This window comes from Muntiacus reevesi, chromosome 1 (genome assembly GCF_963930625.1).
Source record: "Muntiacus reevesi chromosome 1, mMunRee1.1, whole genome shotgun sequence".
NCBI classification, from domain to species: Eukaryota; Metazoa; Chordata; class Mammalia; order Artiodactyla; family Cervidae; genus Muntiacus; species Muntiacus reevesi.
Genome location: NC_089249.1, coordinates 177730672 through 177746863, shown reverse-complemented (window position 1 = coordinate 177746863; position 16192 = coordinate 177730672). Strand labels below are relative to the sequence as shown.

The 16192-nt window shown below is 65.8% G+C and overlaps 2 protein-coding genes across 2 annotated transcripts; both read right to left on the bottom strand.

Moving 5' to 3' along the window:
* Positions 1-395: 395 nt before the first annotated feature.
* Positions 396-9246, bottom strand: RNPEPL1 (arginyl aminopeptidase like 1). The gene is made up of 11 exons (XM_065917193.1): positions 8609-9246; positions 5764-5904; positions 5145-5296; positions 4689-4805; positions 4330-4565; positions 4025-4138; positions 3554-3666; positions 3137-3245; positions 1862-2092; positions 1648-1790; positions 396-1258 (listed from the first exon to the last, which is right to left on the bottom strand). Exons 1-11 carry the CDS (start codon positions 9143-9145, stop codon positions 998-1000), a joined length of 2154 nt encoding a protein of 717 aa, XP_065773265.1. The 5' UTR covers positions 9146-9246; the 3' UTR covers positions 396-997.
* Positions 9247-11558: 2312 nt separating this feature from the next.
* Positions 11559-14768, bottom strand: DUSP28 (dual specificity phosphatase 28). Its single transcript, XM_065917192.1, has 2 exons — positions 14231-14768; positions 11559-14037 (listed from the first exon to the last, which is right to left on the bottom strand). The coding sequence occupies exons 1-2, from the start codon at positions 14714-14716 to the stop codon at positions 13909-13911; spliced, it is 615 nt and encodes a 204-aa protein (XP_065773264.1). The 5' UTR covers positions 14717-14768; the 3' UTR covers positions 11559-13908.
* Between the last annotated feature and the right edge of the window lie 1424 nt (positions 14769-16192).

The following is a 16192-nucleotide window of genomic DNA, read 5'->3' as shown; positions in this document are numbered from 1 at the left end:
CTTGGCCGTGCTCTGGGGCCGTGCCCCCAGGGGCGTCCAGCCCCACCTTCCCCTGGGCCAGCAAGGGCCGCAGCCCTTGCGCTCCGTCCTCCCAGGTCACATGCCCGCCGCTCACCTCACCCTTTACTCCAATTTGGGAGAAAGGCCCACAGCGGGGGTGCCAGCAAGTGCCCCTGGCTTTGGTGTTTGGGGGTCCTGGGGAGGCTGGTGCTCAGACCCCGGGGTGCAGAGCGGGGTGGTCAGGAGGGACCAGATGCAGGCGAGAGCCCCAGCCTTGGGCAGCCCCCTCCGTCCCCGCCTCCGGCTGGAAGCCTGGGTCAGAGGACAGGTCTGTGAGCAGCTCCTCGGCCGCTGGGCAGCTGCGCAGGACAAGAGGCGGGACAGACAGGCCGGGGAGCAGTCTGCGAGTGGAGGTTTAATGGGACAATCGCAGTGACCCCGAGTGGAGGTCCCTCAGGGGGCCCAGCGTGGACCCCAGGCTTCCCGGGCCTCTTCCAGCAGGGTGGGCCTAGAAACAGCACCAGTGCCGCCTGCCTTCCTGCGTGTTATTGCTGCCCTGGCCCCGGGGCCTGGGACCCTGAGTTCCCTGAGGAGCTAAGGCTTTCTGGGGCCCCCCTCCCCAGGGACATCCACCGTCTGTCTGGCGCCCCGTCCCCCGCGGGGAGGGTGTGGGCATGTCTGCGTCCCTGGCCCTTGGGCTGCCGGCCCCGGGGGCGGGGGGCGGGGGCCCAGGGCTCTGTGGAGGCAGGCGTGCGGGGCGGGCGCGGCAGCCGGGCCCTCCCGGCGGGCAGAAGGCACAGTGTGGCGGTCGCCGTGGACCCAGGGCGGTGCCTGGCAGTCAGTGTTGAGACAGGAGGGCCCGCAGTGCAAGAGCGCTTGGGGGGGTGGGGGAGAGACGGGTCCACGGGCCTCGGTCGGCCCTGGGGGGGCCCAGCAGAGCCCCCCGGCCGGGCCCGGGGCCCAGAAGGCACAATCGTGGTGTCTGGGAGGCGCAGCGCTATGCAGACACGTTGACGTCCCTGAGAGAGATGGCGCCGCCCGGGGCCTCATCCCCAAGCAGCAGGCCCGGCTCCGAGTCCGCCGTGGCCCCGCTCGGCTCCGTGCCGGGGCCCAGGCCCTGCGATAGGATCTGCTGGATGGTCCGCCGCAGGTTGGGGTGCAGCCGGCCCTGCGTCTGGTAGAAGACCTCCAGGGCGAAGGACTTGAGGGCGCCGGTGCACAGGTCCTCGTATAGTGGGATGGTGTACATGCGCGACATCTGTGGGCGGCCGCGGGTCACAGGGCGCCCTGGTCCTCCCCCAGCCCCCCACATCCTCCCCTCCCCGCCCCAGGGCGCTTGGGCTGCAGGGGCCCTGCCAGGGCTCAGGCCTGGGGATCCAGCGACCCTTAAGCCTTAAGGAACTCAGATGCCCCTGGCATGCACGCCCTGCGGCGAGGCCCCCGGACTCTGCTCCTGGCTTGGCCGGTGCCTGCCTGAGGTCTGCTGAGGTCTGGGCCCCACCCCATTCTCTGGGCTGCCCAGTCTGAGTGGCTGGGTGTGGGGGGAGGGCAGGGGTCGGCCAGCCTAAGGGGCCGGGCCAGGGGGAGGGCAGGGGTCAACAGCTTGAGTGGCCGGGTGGGGGAGAGGGCAGGCCTGTGCGGCCGTACCTGGCTCTCCAGGAAGCGCCGGACCCTGTGGAGATCGGGGTAGTAGTCGTTGCGGACCACGATCTGTAGCCAGCGGATGCGGATCTCGGCGTTCATGGAGTCCAGCAGTGAGGAGTAGCACTTGGACAGGCTCATCACCACCTCTGTTGGGGCCACGGCAGGTCAGGGCCGGTGACCCCCCCGCCCCTCCCACCCTGGCAGCTGCGGGACTCACCCTGGGGCAGCGGGGACCCGTCCAGCAGCCGGTCCAGGAAGAGCGCCGTCTGGAAGGTCCTCCACTTGGAGATGTCGATGGCGCTGGCAGAGGCGGCTGCCTGGTCCAGGGGCTCGGCGGTCCACAGCTGGAAGAGGGCCTCCACGGGCCGGGTCAGGCTGGATCCCTGAGACAGGTCCGGCTCGGCCAGCGGAGGGCCCGTGGCATTCAGCCAGCGCTCGAACTCCAGCCCTGCAGCACAGACACCCTCCTGGGTTCCCAAGCAGGCCTGCCTGGGAGACCGCAGACCCCGAGGGTGTGCCTGGGGGACACCCTGCCAGGGTCTGGGAGCCCCAGGGGCAGGGGTGGCCTGGGGATGCCGCAGTCGGCTGCAGACCCTGCAAGCCACAGGCAGCTTCTGGGAAGGCGGCACAGAGGGCCGGAGCTGGGGACCAGGGACTCCCTGCCCGCCCGCGTCTCCCGGGCAGAAACAGTGAGGGGCCCTGAGCCTACGGGCGGAGGGGCGAGGTGGGGCGCACTGCCCTGGGAGAAGGCCATTCCTGCTTTAGAGGCTGGAGCCTGGGCAGCTGTGGGGGCAAGTCCTGAGACTCCTGCCCCCCAGAACCTTGGAGCACTTCCCAAACCTTCCCTGATGCAGGGTCCCTGGCCCACAGCTCACTGCGCTACCTCAAATCCCAACTGCCCGAGACGGCAGACCCTTCTCTGCTTTGGCCCAAGCTCTTGGACCAGGGACACCCTCGCGAATGGGCCGGCTGTCTTCAGCCTGCTCTGAGGCAAACTTCCCTCTGCTCCTGGATCCTGCCCCAGGCCCTCTGTGCCGTTTCCAAGGCTCTTTCTGGAACTGCCTACTCAGCTCTGCATGTATGCGTGCTCAATCGCTCTGTCGTGTCTGACCCTGTGCAACCCCATGGACTGTAGCCCGCCAGGCTCCTCTGTCCATGGAGTTCTCCAGGCAAGAACACTGGAGTGGGGCCCTCCTCCAGGGGATCGTCCCGACCCGGAGTCTCCTGTGTCTTCCACATTGCAGGCATTCTTTACCCACTGAGCCACCTAGCCTAACTGCCACCTCCTCCAGGAAGCCCCCTGGGGCCCCTCCGGGCTGGGAATCGCACTCTCCTCTCTGTTCCTTCCACGTGGTCCAGCCTGAGTTCTACACCAACAAGTGAAGGGGGCTGCTGGCCGGCCAGAGCCCCCAGGCCCACTGTTACACCACTGGCCCCTGACAGGCCAAGGGCAGGCCAGTGTGGATACACGGCCGGTGCGGGGGGGCCTCACCTGCCCGGCAGTCCACGCTCTGCTCCTTCAGCTCCGGGAAAAAGGTCAGAAAGGAGTCCAGCAGGTCCTGGGCCACCACGCTGGTGAACTTGTACTTGTCCACGTAGGCCTGCCGGGCAGAGCGGACTCAGCAAGCCCAGGGGCTGGGTGCGCCACTGTCCCCCTCCCCCCGAGCCGGGCCCGGCACACACCACGGGAAAGGGCCCTGCGCCCAGGGGTCTGAGCAGGGGGAGGCAGGGCCAGGGCGGGCACGGGGGCGCCCACGGCTGCCGCAGGGGCCTGCCAAGTGGCTGAAGCTGGGAGGTGGGAGGGCCAGGAGCCCGATGAGAGCCCCACTCACGGCCTCCACCGCTTCACCCCCACCCCAACCCCAGGGAGCCAGGAGGGGGCCGGGGGCCCAGAGAGTGGGCTGCTCACTCGGAGGAAGTCGTCAAAGCGCTGGGGGTCCCCGCAGAGCTGGGACAGGTAGTACACGAAGCAGTAGCCCTTCTCGTAGGTGAACAGGTTCATCAGGTGGCTGGGGTTCACGCCTGTGAGGGAAACTGTGGCTCTGGGGGGTGCCCTGAGCCGCGCGGGTCCCCAGGGGTGGGGGCGGCATGGCGGTGGGGCGCTGCAGGGCAGGGGCCACTGAGGGCCCCGCTGCTCACGTCCAGACGCCCCGGAGCGTGGCGGGGGGGGCTGCCCTGCTGGGGGACTTTGGTGGAGGCCTCGGGTCCAGACACTGGGGAGATGGGTGCTCAGCGCCCTCGAGAGGCGGCGCAGGCTGAGGGGGGAAGCCCCCCAGCCCCGGCCTCCGCAGAGAAGCCTCATGGGGACACAGGCCCCGCCTGGCTGGGCTGGGGTGGGGCCCGACGCCTGCGGGTGACGCGCGCAGGGCCGGGCGGGTACCTGGCTCCAGCTTGACCTGCAGCTTGCTGACCGGGCTGTCCTCTCCGAGAAGCTTCATCTGCCTGTGCAGGGCGTCCAGGCGGAAGGCTGTCTCCAGACAGGTGAAGGCCGCACCTGGACAGGCAGGGGCAAGGCCGCTGCCCAGGCTGCTCCCCACCCTGTGCCCCATGAGCTGCCTCCCGCCTCCACCCGCGGGGGACACACACAGACACACACGCACGGCAGGGCAGCCGCATTCGGGGACCAGCCCTGTGCACGGTCCCTCCCTGACCCAGGGCACCACCATCCCGCCCCATCCGGCGCACCATGGGTCTCAGTGGTGATCCGCCGCTGGGCGTAGGTGGCCAGGCCCTCGCTCAGCCACATCTCCTCCCACGTGGCGTTGGTGACGGCATTCCCGAACCAGCTGTGGGCCACCTCATGGATGACATCGATGACCAGGAACTCATCGCTCTCCAGGATGGAGGAGATGATGAAGGTGAGGCAGGGGTTCTCCATGGCCACGATGGGGAAGGACGGGGGCAGGAAGACGATGTCATACCTGCGGGGAGCCAGGGGTGGGGGCTGCAGGTGAGCCTCGCCTCCTGCCGCTTCTCGGCAGGCTGGGGGGGTGGTGCGCATGCCCTCTGACCCCTCTCGCGGCCGGCCGGGCTCTCACACGTACCTGCCCCACAGGTAGGGCCCGTAGAGCCGCTCGGCCGCGCTCAGCCACTGCTCCACTGCGCCCGACAGCTTGCTGGTGGCCGTGGGCAGGAGGCACGGCTCGGCCCACACGCGGCTCCTGTCACGGGGACACGGTGTGCGGGGGCCAGCCTGCCCCCAGCCCCGGCCCCCCACTGGGCCTTCCCTTTGCTTCTGGGCACGAAGACCGCCTGCCTATGCCCAGTGCAGGCCGGCCAACCGTCCAGCCGGCGCCCGCCACCCACCCCGCAGGCCCTTCCAACTGTGCGGCGAGCGCAGCCGGGGGAGGACAGCCCCCGGGCAGTGACAGGCAGGCAGGGGCAGGGCTGGTCCCACCGCGCGGGATCACACAGGGCGGCCGCAGAGGCAGGCTGCACGCCGGGCCCCGGCAGCATCTCCTGAGCCTGGACCCCGGGCAGCAAGCAAGAGGCGGGCCTACCTGGGCCCGATGTCTGCGGGCTGGAGGTCCCCGGCCACGAGGGCCACGAGGTAGGCAGGCACTGGGTGCTCCATGTGGAAGCGGTAGACGCCCTCCTCCTCCACGTAGGTGCTCTGCGTGGCGCTCATCAGGACCTGCACCCCCGACGGGGCCTGCGTCCCAGGAGGCCCCGCCCATCAGGACAGCGTGTCCCCCATGGGGGCCACCCCGTGTCCCCGGTGGGGACCCCATGGCCCGGTTGGCAAGCCCCATGTCCGTGGGAGAGGCCCCACCACCTGGGTCAGGCAGCCACACTGCTAGGGAGCCTCCCATTCCCCGTCAGGGACCCCCCCATGCTGCTCGGGGCACCCTCAGCTCCTGGCCCGCACACCTCTCGTCCCAGTCAGGAGTGGCTGTGGGGCCAGGGGGCTGCCAGGAGCGCTGGGACCCGGCCACTCCGCCTGCCCCCTCTCCGCATTGGCGTCCCGGGGCTCAGGCTGTTGAGGACCCCGACATGGGCAGGTGCCCCTCCCGCACGGCGGGCAGGGAGTGCTCCTTCTTGGAGGGCCACCTGGGCGGCAGCTGGGGAGCAGGCCCAGGGAGGTACAGGTCAGGAGCAGGGCCAGCTGCCGGCACTGACCTTGACCACGGCCGAGTAGGTGCACTTGACGGCAGGCGTGTCGAAGCACGGGAAGAAGGACCGGTTGCAGACGGAGTGGCCCTGGGTGAACACGAAGGGCTTGGCACTGCCGTAGGTCAGCTCTGGGTCCAGCCACCAGATCTGCAGTGGGTGGTGGGCAAGGGGTCAGCTCCGGCCGGGGCGCCCTCCCCGGGACAGCAGGCTGAGCCCTCCTGGAGACCACAGCTGCAGGCAGACGGCCCCGCCCCACCACGGAGCCGTCCCTCAGGGGCTCTGGCGCACCACCGCCCCCAGCCTGCCCAGGCCAACTCAGCGCTCTCCTTCTCAACGCCACCAAGCATCATGATATCTCCAGGAAGGGCGTCTGGAGGCCGGGGGTCTCCCCAACCCAACTGCACCCACTGTGGGGTCCCGAATCTGTCTCCCATGTCCCCTCTGCTGGGACAATGTGGTCACTGAGGCCAACTGGACGGGTCTTCAGTGACCAAGTGCACACAGGTCCCCCCAGGGCCGTGACGGAGGGCCCCCAGCCCCCTGCAAGCAACAGGCCCCACAGCAGCCACAGCTGCTTGCCACTGGGGGCCCCAGACCAGGACCACCGCTGGGGGCTGTCCGTGCCGAGACCCCAGGGGTGGGGGACCCCAGACCCTGGACCACCACTTGGGGCTATATGTGCCAAGACCCCAGAGATAGGGAACCCCAGACCAGAACCGTCACTGGGGACTGTCTGTGCGTGACCCCAGAGGTGGGGGACCCCAGGCTCAGGACCGCCACTGGGGGCTGTCCATGCCGAGACCCCAGGGGTCGGGGACCCCAGACCCAGGACCGTTGCTGGGGGCTGTCCGTGCCGAGACCCCAGGAGTCGGGGACCCCAGACCCAGGACCACCGCTGGGGGCTGTCCGTGCCGGGACCCCAGAGGTGGGGACCCCAGATCCTAGTGGATGTCCTCCAGGCCTGCAGAGCTGCCTATCCAGTTCCTGCAGACCAGCCAGGCCACTGTCAGCATTCATGGACTTCTACAAAACTTCTTTTGGACTTCTATGTCTCTATTCTCTGCCCGTGCAGAGCCTGCGGCACTATCTTCATTTTTTGCTGACCCCTAGGGCTGACCCAGATGTTCAGAAAGCCTCTCTGGGGAGACTGTTCAAAAATGCAAGCTCCTGGGTCTGGCCACCTAGGAGTGGGACCTAGGAACCTGCATTTCAACCCCCACCCCCACCCCAGATCCTGGGACAAGCAGTCCCTGGCTCATGCTGGGGACAGGTCCCTGTGGTTGGGCTGCTGGGGACAGGGTCAGGCCAGCAGGGTGGCCTGTTGTGGGCCCTGGTCCCACCACTCTCCGACCACTCTGCTGGTCTTAGGTGGACCAGACACGTGGGCTCCAAGGTCAGGGAGAACCATATCCTCTGTTTTCACGGCTGTGGTGGGAGCTATGCGCGCCAGCTGTCAGAGCCCCAGAAGGCCCCTGGCAGGCAGCAGGGGCCAGATTGGCAGGGCAGAGGCCAGGACGGCAGGCAGCAGGGGCCAGACTGGCAGGGCAGAGGCCAGGACGGCAGGCAGCAGGGGCCAGGTGGGCAGGGCAGGGGCCAGGATGGCAGGGCAGGGGCCAGGCGGGCAGGGCAGGGGCCAGGCCGGCAGGGCAGGGGCCAGGCGGGCAGGGCAGGGGCCAGGCGGGCAGGGCAGAGGCCAGGACGGCAGGGCAGGGGCCAGGCGGGCAGGGCAGAGGCCAGGACGGCAGGCAGCAGGGGCCAGGTGGGCAGGGCAGGGGCCAGGCGGGCAGGGCAGAGGCCAGGACGGCAGGGCAGGGGCCAGGCGGGCAGGGCAGAGGCCAGGACGGCAGGCAGCAGGGGCCAGGTGGGCAGGGCAGGGGCCAGGACGGCAGGGCAGGGGCCAGGTGGGAAGGGCAGAGGCCAGGACGGCAGGGCAGGGGCCAGGCGGGCAGGGCAGGGCCAGGCCGGCACACCTGCAGAAGCTCACAAAGGGGTGAGGTGGCAGCTGGGGGCTCCTGGGAGTCGTGCAGAAAGCCCGCAGGCGTGTGTCTGGCCTAGGCTCTTCCTGATTTCTCCTTGATGGCTCCTGGCCTGATGCCTTTCCATCACCCTGTCTATTCACATGCCACGGCGGTGACGGATGGAACCTCCTGGGGCCTCCCAGAGCTACTTGAATGTTGTGTGTTGTGGGTTACAGTCATAAATGTGCTGTCCACTCAGGGACCCAGGAACCCCCATGCTCATCCTGAACGACCCCCTGCGGTGGAAGGGTGCTGTCTGAGCTGCCCAGTCTTCCTGCCGAGCCCCTGGGCAGCGGGCGCTCCGTGTCCAAAGCCCCTCAGAGCCTGTGTGTGTCTGTGTTGGGGACGTGGGTCCAACCTGCTGGAGTGCCTGCCAGCCCCCAGGCGGCCTGAAGCATCAGAGCCGATCCAGGCCTCTCGGTCTCCCACGCCGGCAAGTCTGTCTCTCTTGCCACCCCCAGGGAACAGTCCTCTGAAGCCCGGGTCACACGGAGGCCCTTGGTCGCAGTGCCAGGCTCTGGCAGATGCAGGGCTTGGCATGCGCTCACCAGAAGCCGCCCCTGTCCCCAGGCAGGGACCCGTCCCTGCACAGCTGAAGGGAGAGGCTTCCCTGGCGGCACGCAGGGCCCTATCCCTGGGCCCCGGGACCAGCACTCGGCGGCTCACTCGGTCCAGGACTCCTAAGGGCTCCCCTGGCACCAGCTGGGAAACCCCGCCGGCGCCTGGACAGGACTCCGCGGCCGGCTCGAGGAGAGCCGGGCTGGCCACCCTCTGCAGGTGTCGCAGGCGCAGCGCCCCCAAGAACGCCCCCCTAGCCCGGCAGCAGGACTCACGGCGGGGGCGTCGGTCGAGGTGTAGCGCAGGATGACCTGGAAGGGCTGGTGCGCCTGCAGCTCAGGGGGCAGCGTGACGGTGAGCGAGGAGCCATAGTCGGTGAACGGGTCCACCCTGAAGGCCAGCGGGCAGCAGGCGGGCTCCGCGCCGGGCGCCTCGCAGAAGGCGGGCAGCGGCGGCGGCGGTGCGGGTCCCGGCCCGGGGGCAGCAAAGGCGAAGGCGCAGGGCGGCTCGGCGGCGGTGGCGGCGGCGGCGGGGGCGCGGCGGAAGGCGGCCGAGTGCAGGCGCAGGGCCGGGTGCGCGTCGAGCACGAGCGCGCGGGGCGCGGGGCGCCGCGCGCACAGCTCGAGCACCAGGCAGCCGGCCAGCTCGCGCGCCTCGGGCCGCAGCTCCAGGCCGAGCTGCAGGTGGCGGAGGCGGAAGAGCTGAGCACTGGAGGCCGAGGCCACGTCCAGGGCGGGCGGCGGCTCGGGCGGCGGGCGGGCGGGCGCGGCCTCGGCGCCGGGCGCCTTGCGGCAGCAGCACTGCGCCGCCATGGCCGCCGCGCTAGGTGAAATCCATGGGCGGCGGCCGCCCGGGGCCGCGGGGAGCGGGCGAGGGGCGCCGGGCGCCGGGCGGCGGGGCGCGGGCACAACAGGAAGTCGCGCCGGGAGCCGCCCGGCCCGGCCCCGCGCCGTGCGCCGCCCCGCTCCGGCTCCGCTCCGCCGCCGCCGCCGGGGGCGCTGTGCGCGGGGAGACCGGGCCGCTGGGGACGCGGGGCCGGGGGCGCCGTGCGCTGGGGGCCGGGGCGCCCGCGGCTCAGTGAGTGGGGAGACCGAGGAGCCGGAGGGCTGACAGCGCGGCTGGGGGCCGTGAGCCCGGGCGCTGTGTGTGGGCCCGGGTGCGCTGTGCGCTGCGACCGTGAACCAGGTGCGATGCGTGGGGCCGGAGCGGCCGCTGTGTGCAGGTGGCCCCGGCACTGGGCTGGAGGAAGGGGAAAGCGCGGGGACTCGGGCGCGCTGGAGGTTCCTCGGGCACCCACTGCTGGAACACCTGGGTCAGGGAAGTGTTACTCGTCCGTTCCAGAACCTCGGGCCTGGAGAAAATTCAATGATTCCCATCACCCTGACCCGCTCCCCTGTGAGACCACTGGTCTGTGTTATGTGCCATGTGGGGCATGGTGGTGGTTCTGGAACCTTGAGACTGTACCCTCAGATGTATGAGGCTTCTTAGATTGAAATTAAATAGAATTAGAAGTTCAGGTTCTCCGTTGCACTGGCCCTATTTCAGGGTCTCCATGTGTGTTTGGAGGGTCATGTCAGGCTAGTGGGGCTTCCTTGGTGGCTTAGTGGTAAAGAATCTGCCCCCCAATACAGGAGATGCAGGTTTGATCCCTGGGTCGGAAAGTTCCCCGGGAGAAGGGAATGACAACCTATTCTAGGGTTCAGGTCCTGGAGAATCCCATGGACAGAGGAGCCAGGTGGACTGCAGTCCATGGTGTGGCAAAGAGTTGGACACGACTGAGCAAGCATGCATGCAACAGGCTAGTAGCACCATACTGGACAGAGCAGGTATTTCATCATCAGAGAAAGTCCTGTTGGACTCTGCTGCCTTCAGGGCTGTCCGGGCCCTGAAGGATGATTGTTTAGGTGGTGAGTGCTGGGCGGTCACAAGACCTGGCCAGCCTGTCACCCCCCACTCTCGCCCAGGCCCGTCCAGACACTTGGGCCTGAGGGGTGGCTGGAGACCAGTGAGGATGCTCAGAGACCAGCATTGGGTGGGTCTCAAAGCCACGAACGAGAGGGGCCGCCAAGGTGTTGCTCTCATCGTCGTGGGAGAATTGAGGTCCTCAGGGAGACGGGCCCTTTTGGCCTGGAGTCCCACCCACCGCTGTCCCTGCTCCTTGTCTGTGTGGCACAGCTGGGGCCTGACGGACACTGCACTCGACCTCGATGGCATCCCTCAGGGGTGTTTAATCGCTTTGGACTCAGTATCTCCATCTGTCACTCGTGTTCCTGCCTGCCTTCCCCACTGGGGGCTGGGGGGCGGGCAGGGTGGGACGGCCGAGCTGAGGACCCATGTTCACGGAGTCAGCACCCACACTGAGGCATCTCTTCAACTTGCCCTGTGTGTCATTTTAGCCTCGGGGCCCCCACCCCAAACTCACCAGCCACTTAGAGGAAGGGGTTCAGCCCTGCATCCGAGACTCAAGACGGGGGAGAACTGGGTCTAATCAGTCCTCAGCGCCTTTAGGGGGCCCAGCGCCTGCCCAGAGGCCAAGGGCAGAGTGTTTTTGACGGCACTCCCAGCGTGAGCAGCCTTTTGGAGCCATCCTTAAAACTCTCCCAGCCAACTGGGCTGAGGCTGGAAGACCATCAAGGACTGTCTGTGGGCACCCACACCGGCCTGCCCTAAGCACTGCAGGCACATCTGCCAGTCCCCTGCACAGGCTAAGTTAACCTCAGGGGGCTTCTGGCCCTCCTGCTGCCCTGGCCTTCAAGAGCAGGGGTTGGGTCTCGTCCCTTCTCTCCTGGAGGGCCCTGGGCACCTCCCGGTGGCCTGTCCTGCACATAGGACCGGTGGGGTAGGTGCAGTCGTGTAGGTCCGGAGGAGCTGTTAGCTCCTCCCTGGGCCGTGCCTTCCACCCCATGTTTTTATAAGGAACCAACACCAGTCAGTCTGAAGGAGCAAACATGTTTCACAGCACTAAAGGCAGCCCGCCAAGGCACTTGTGAACTGTGAAAGGCACAGTGGTCGTCTCCACTCTCCACCTCGTCCCTGTCCAGTGGAGGATGGTGCCTTCGGTGTTGGGGGTCGGGGGTGCTGCTTTGCTGACAGAGGTCCAGGGTGGAATGTACCCTCCTCCCCCAGTCCACCTGGGGGAGAGGAGCCGGGAGGTTGGGACTGCTGGAGGCTGGGGTTTCTCCCATAGGAATTTTCATACACCAGCTTTTAAAAAAAAATTATTTTATTTTTTTTGACCGTGGTGGGCCTTTGCTGCTGCTGAGTCATGCTGGTGGGGGCTGCTCTTCTTGCGGTGTGCGGGCTTCTCACTGCAGTGGCTTCTCTTGTGGAGAAGAGGCTGTAAAGCGCAGGCCTCCGCAGTTCTGTGGCGCACGGGCTTTGCTGCCCCACGGGATGTGGGATCATCCTGGACCAGTGTCCCTTGCATTGCAAGGTGCAGTCTTAACCACTGGACTGCCAGGGAAGCCCCATACACCAGCCTGTGGATGGTCCAATCCTGACTGGCTTGGTGGGCGGAAGCGCCTGCACGCAGCCTTCTCCCCATGAACCCAGACTGGGTGCCACTGTTAAAGTGTGCGGGCACCGGGAGGGGAGCGGGTCCCTGGCCTCATCTGTTAGCAGGTGGACACGGCGGTGGGAGGGCTCCCAGGAGGCCCGTGGGGGTCAGGTGGGGGCTGTGCTGTCCCTGGGACAGAGGTCCGAGGCATGCCTGGCCTCTGGCGGCAGGCAGATGTGGACGGTTCTCCAGCTGGAGCTGGGAGACCAAGGCCTGACCCAGGTTCTGACACCCCTGCACCCGTGTCACCTGGGGCCACGTCAGCAGGTCAGGGGTTGTGCAGCAAGGGTACCACGAGCACACAGGGAAAAGATCTGGGCTCAGGTCCTGGCTATAGACCTCCCAGCTGGGCAAACCACTCAGCTCGCCTGAGGGCACAAAGGGAGCCGCAGCAGCCTCACTTGCCACGCGGAGACAATGGCAGGCGCTTGTTTACAGGTAGATGGGAAAGCAACATGAGCTGTGAGGGGCCTGCAGGGAGTAGGCGGCAGCTGGCGAGCCCTCCATAAAGGTGGCAGAAATCGGGTTATGACGAGGGCTGTGGCTCTTAGAGATGGGCGCCACTGATGCGTGACACTGCACAGGGCTGGGTGCTGACCTGCAGGGGGTGGGGCATGCTCTGAGCCAGGGCCATCGCGCTGGCAGAGCAGGAGCAGGAGCAGGAGCAGGAAGGCTGGGGAGGACGGGGCCCCTTCACAACTGCCCCAGGGCCTTGCTCACAGCGCAGGCTCCCAAGCTTCACCCGTTGGGCTCTGCTTGGTCAGAGGTTTTCACCTGCAGGTAGGATGCTTCCGTCTGGGACACACCTGGATGGAGGCTGAGATCCCACTTAGCCAGTTGGGGGTCCTCAAGGCACACATCAGAATTGCTCTACTCAATGACTGACACTTTTTTTTGGGGGGGGTGCTGTGTGGCTTGCAGGATCCTAGTTCCCCGACCAGGGACTGACCCCAGGCCTCAGCAGTGAAAACGCGGAATCCTAACCACTGGAGCTCCAGGAAACTCCCTGACCTTGACTCTGAAGGCGCAGCGGGGCTTTGCTGTGCTGGGACTCGGGTCCTGCGCTCGTGCCGCTCAGGAGTCCGGGCTGTGCAGGAGACCGTGCAGAGCACAGCACACCACGCGGCCCTCCGAGGTGGAGGCTCCACACTCCCCGCTAGGAGGCGCTGGTGAGGGTCAGGGGAAACGATAAACACCAACTGGGGTATTTTATCCATTATTTTGTTATCTGTACACTTGTGTTAACCGGGGACATCATCATCTGTAATTCATGTATTATCCCTTTTTCCCTTTACTCTCTCCCCTTTATCTTATTTAGGGAGTGTTGAGGGTGATTAATATTCTAGTATAGGCTTCAGGCTGTAGGATGCTCAGATGAGGTGCCTCTGAACCAGAGTAACCAATGCACTCAGACACATGGGTGGTCAGTGTGGTCTGGGCCTGACCTTGGCCGAAACTGGGAGGTCAGTAAGGTAGGAAGTGGGTGTGGGCACTGAGAGCCCCAGGGGAGCCCAAGCTGAGTCTGTCACAGAGCCTCGAACCCGCACCTGTGTGGCACAGCAGCTCCAAGTCTGTTTCGGAAAGCCACTGTGGCTTGAGCTGGTGGCAGGCTCGAATGTGGAAGGAAGCCAGGGGCAGGGTGGCAGGCCCTCGTGACTCCTGCGGTTTCCCCATCTCCTGACCTTGGCTCCCCGCCCTCCACCTCTCCGTAGTAAATGTCTTTCTGGCTCAGTTTTCTCGAGTGGTTTTGATGTTCCTGATCAAGCCCTGTCTAGTAAACCTGAGGACCAGGGGAGGAACGGCTCCCCAGTTCTCTGCAGACATACCCCTACACTACCATCAAGCGGGGACAGAGAGCTTTGGGAATCTGCAGAAAATAAAAACTCCGTGGGACGTGAGGCAGGAGAGGAGGCCTAGCCTCCCGTCAGTGCATGCACTACATCTTTCCACCTCGAGGATGCAGGAGACCCCCGAGCGTCCTACTTTGGGGTTGGTTGGTCGTCCTCCAGGGCTGACCGCTCAGGGCTCACTTGGGCCCGAGGGCTCCCTGGGAAGGAGGGACCGCGACTGCAGGGCCTCCTCGTACTTCTGGAGCTGGGCCCAGAAGCCCGGGTTGGGCTCGGCAACTGGGCGGGCGCTCTTCACCGTCTGCAAAGAAGAGGCTGTGGCTAGACCCCCGCGCCGCGCTCCCCGCGAGGGCCACAGACGCCCCGCCCCCGCCAACGCCCGGAGGCCCCGCCCCCAAGGGCGCGCCCCGCCCCGCCTGGAAGTGTCTCCCCAGGCGGCGGAGCCCGCCGCTCCCGGAAGGTCCTGCCGCTCCCCATCGGAAGTCCCGCCCTACCCGGAAGGCCCGCTCCAGGCTGAGGCCGCGGTGACGCATCAGGTAGGCGGTGCAGACGGCGGCCGAGCGGCTGCGGCCGTTCTTGCAGTAGACGAGGCAGGCGCCGCCGGCGCGCACCGCGGCTTCCATGGCGGCGCAAGTGGGCTCTAGGTGCGCTAGCAGGTCCTCCGCCGGGTCGTCGAACACGGGCACGCGCAGCTCGGCGACGCCGGGCGCGCCCGGGCCGGGCTGCTGGCGCGAGACGTTGACGCACAGGGTGACGCCCGCGCGCGCCAGCGGCTCCGGCGCGGCCGCGGCGCGCGAGCTCCCGAGGAAGAGCGAGGGGGCGACGCGCACGAAAGGCGGCGGGGGCGCCGTGGCATCCGCGCGCCGTCCGGCCTGTGCCGGGTCCATGGCCGGCTCCCGGGCGCCCGGCCCGGAAGTCTTACTTTGGGCAGTCGGGTGGCCGGCCGACGCCCCCCGGTCCCTCAGGCCGCCCCTCCCCATCCCGGGGCAGGCCTCCGGGGTGGGTGTGCGGGAGCGGTCACGCCCACAAGGCCCTTGCCGCCGCCTCATTGGCCAGGTCTGAGCGGGCGAGGCCTCCTCTGATTGGCTGGCGGTGGGGGTGCGGCCGTTAGCGTGGTCACCGGGAGAGAGAGATTGGCCGCAGACATGTGGGCGGGTTCAGGTTCCTGGATTGAATAAGCGCTCACCTGTGCCGGAGGCCAAACCCGGGCTGGCTGAGAGGCGCGAGGTCTGAGGGCTTCGCCCTAGCGGTCCTGTTGCACCGCGAGGGTTCCAGCTGGGTCGGGCAGCGGGCGGCCGGCTTCTCAGGCTGTGGCTGACGCGCTGAGCCAGGGCCCTATCGCAGAGTCTCATCTGGGCACTGACCAGTCATTACTTCTCTTACAAGCGCATTTACCTGGTGCGATGCCCCTTCGGTTCAGTCGCTTAGTCGTGTCCAACTCTTTGCGACCCCATGGACTGCAGCACGCCAGGCCTCCCTGTCCATCACCAACTCCTGCACCTACTCAAACTCATGTCCATCCAGTCGGTGATACCATCCAACCACCTCATCCTCTGTCGTCCCCTTCTCCTGCCTTCAATCTTTCCCAGCATCAGGGTCTTTTCAGACGAGTCAGTTCTTCGCATCAGGTGGCCAAAGTATTGGAGTTTCAGCTTCAGCATCAGTCCTTCCCCTTAGTACAACTTTATATTTATTCCTTTATGTTCTCTGCTTCCTAATAAATCACTCTGTGTCATTTCTGCATTTTATTTTATTGTAAAACATGAATATATAAAATAAAGCTATTTACCTTTAGCATTTCCATTTTTCATAGATGAGTATTTCTGTGATTTTTCCTCTTTTTTGGGTTATTACTGTAGCTTTAAAGAGTTACACAGTTTCCACTTAAGAAAACCTCTTCAACAGATTTTTCTGATGTCCAGTGTCTTTCAGGGGCTGGTTTCACTGAAAATTAGCTGTCTTGCAGTTGTGTATGCATCTAGTTATTGGTGTTTCAATTCTTTTCTAATAATATTGAAACATTTCTGATTTTCAATCTGTTGGGCCAGAAATTTTTCTCCAGTGTAGGGATCCCCAACCTCTGGCCCATGGGCCAGTACCTCCTGTCAGCTCAGTGGCAGCATTAGGTTAGAAATAAAGGGCACAAGAAATGTAATTTGCTTGAATCATCCCAAACAAACCCCCAACCCCAGCCCATGGAAAACTTATCTTCCATGAAACTGGTCCCTGGTGCCGAAAAGGTTGGAGACCACTGCTCTAGTACATCCCTACACCCCCCCCACCCCACACACACACATGAACACACACTACTCGTAAAATGAACCTCTGCAGTCTTTCTGGGTGACCTCAAGTCTCTCCGTTCCAGCCAAAGCTACCAAGCTTGGTAACTGTCAGATATTTTTTGCTACTTGGTGCTCTCTCTTGAGCTGAAGATTGAAATGTTGGTCTGTAACCAG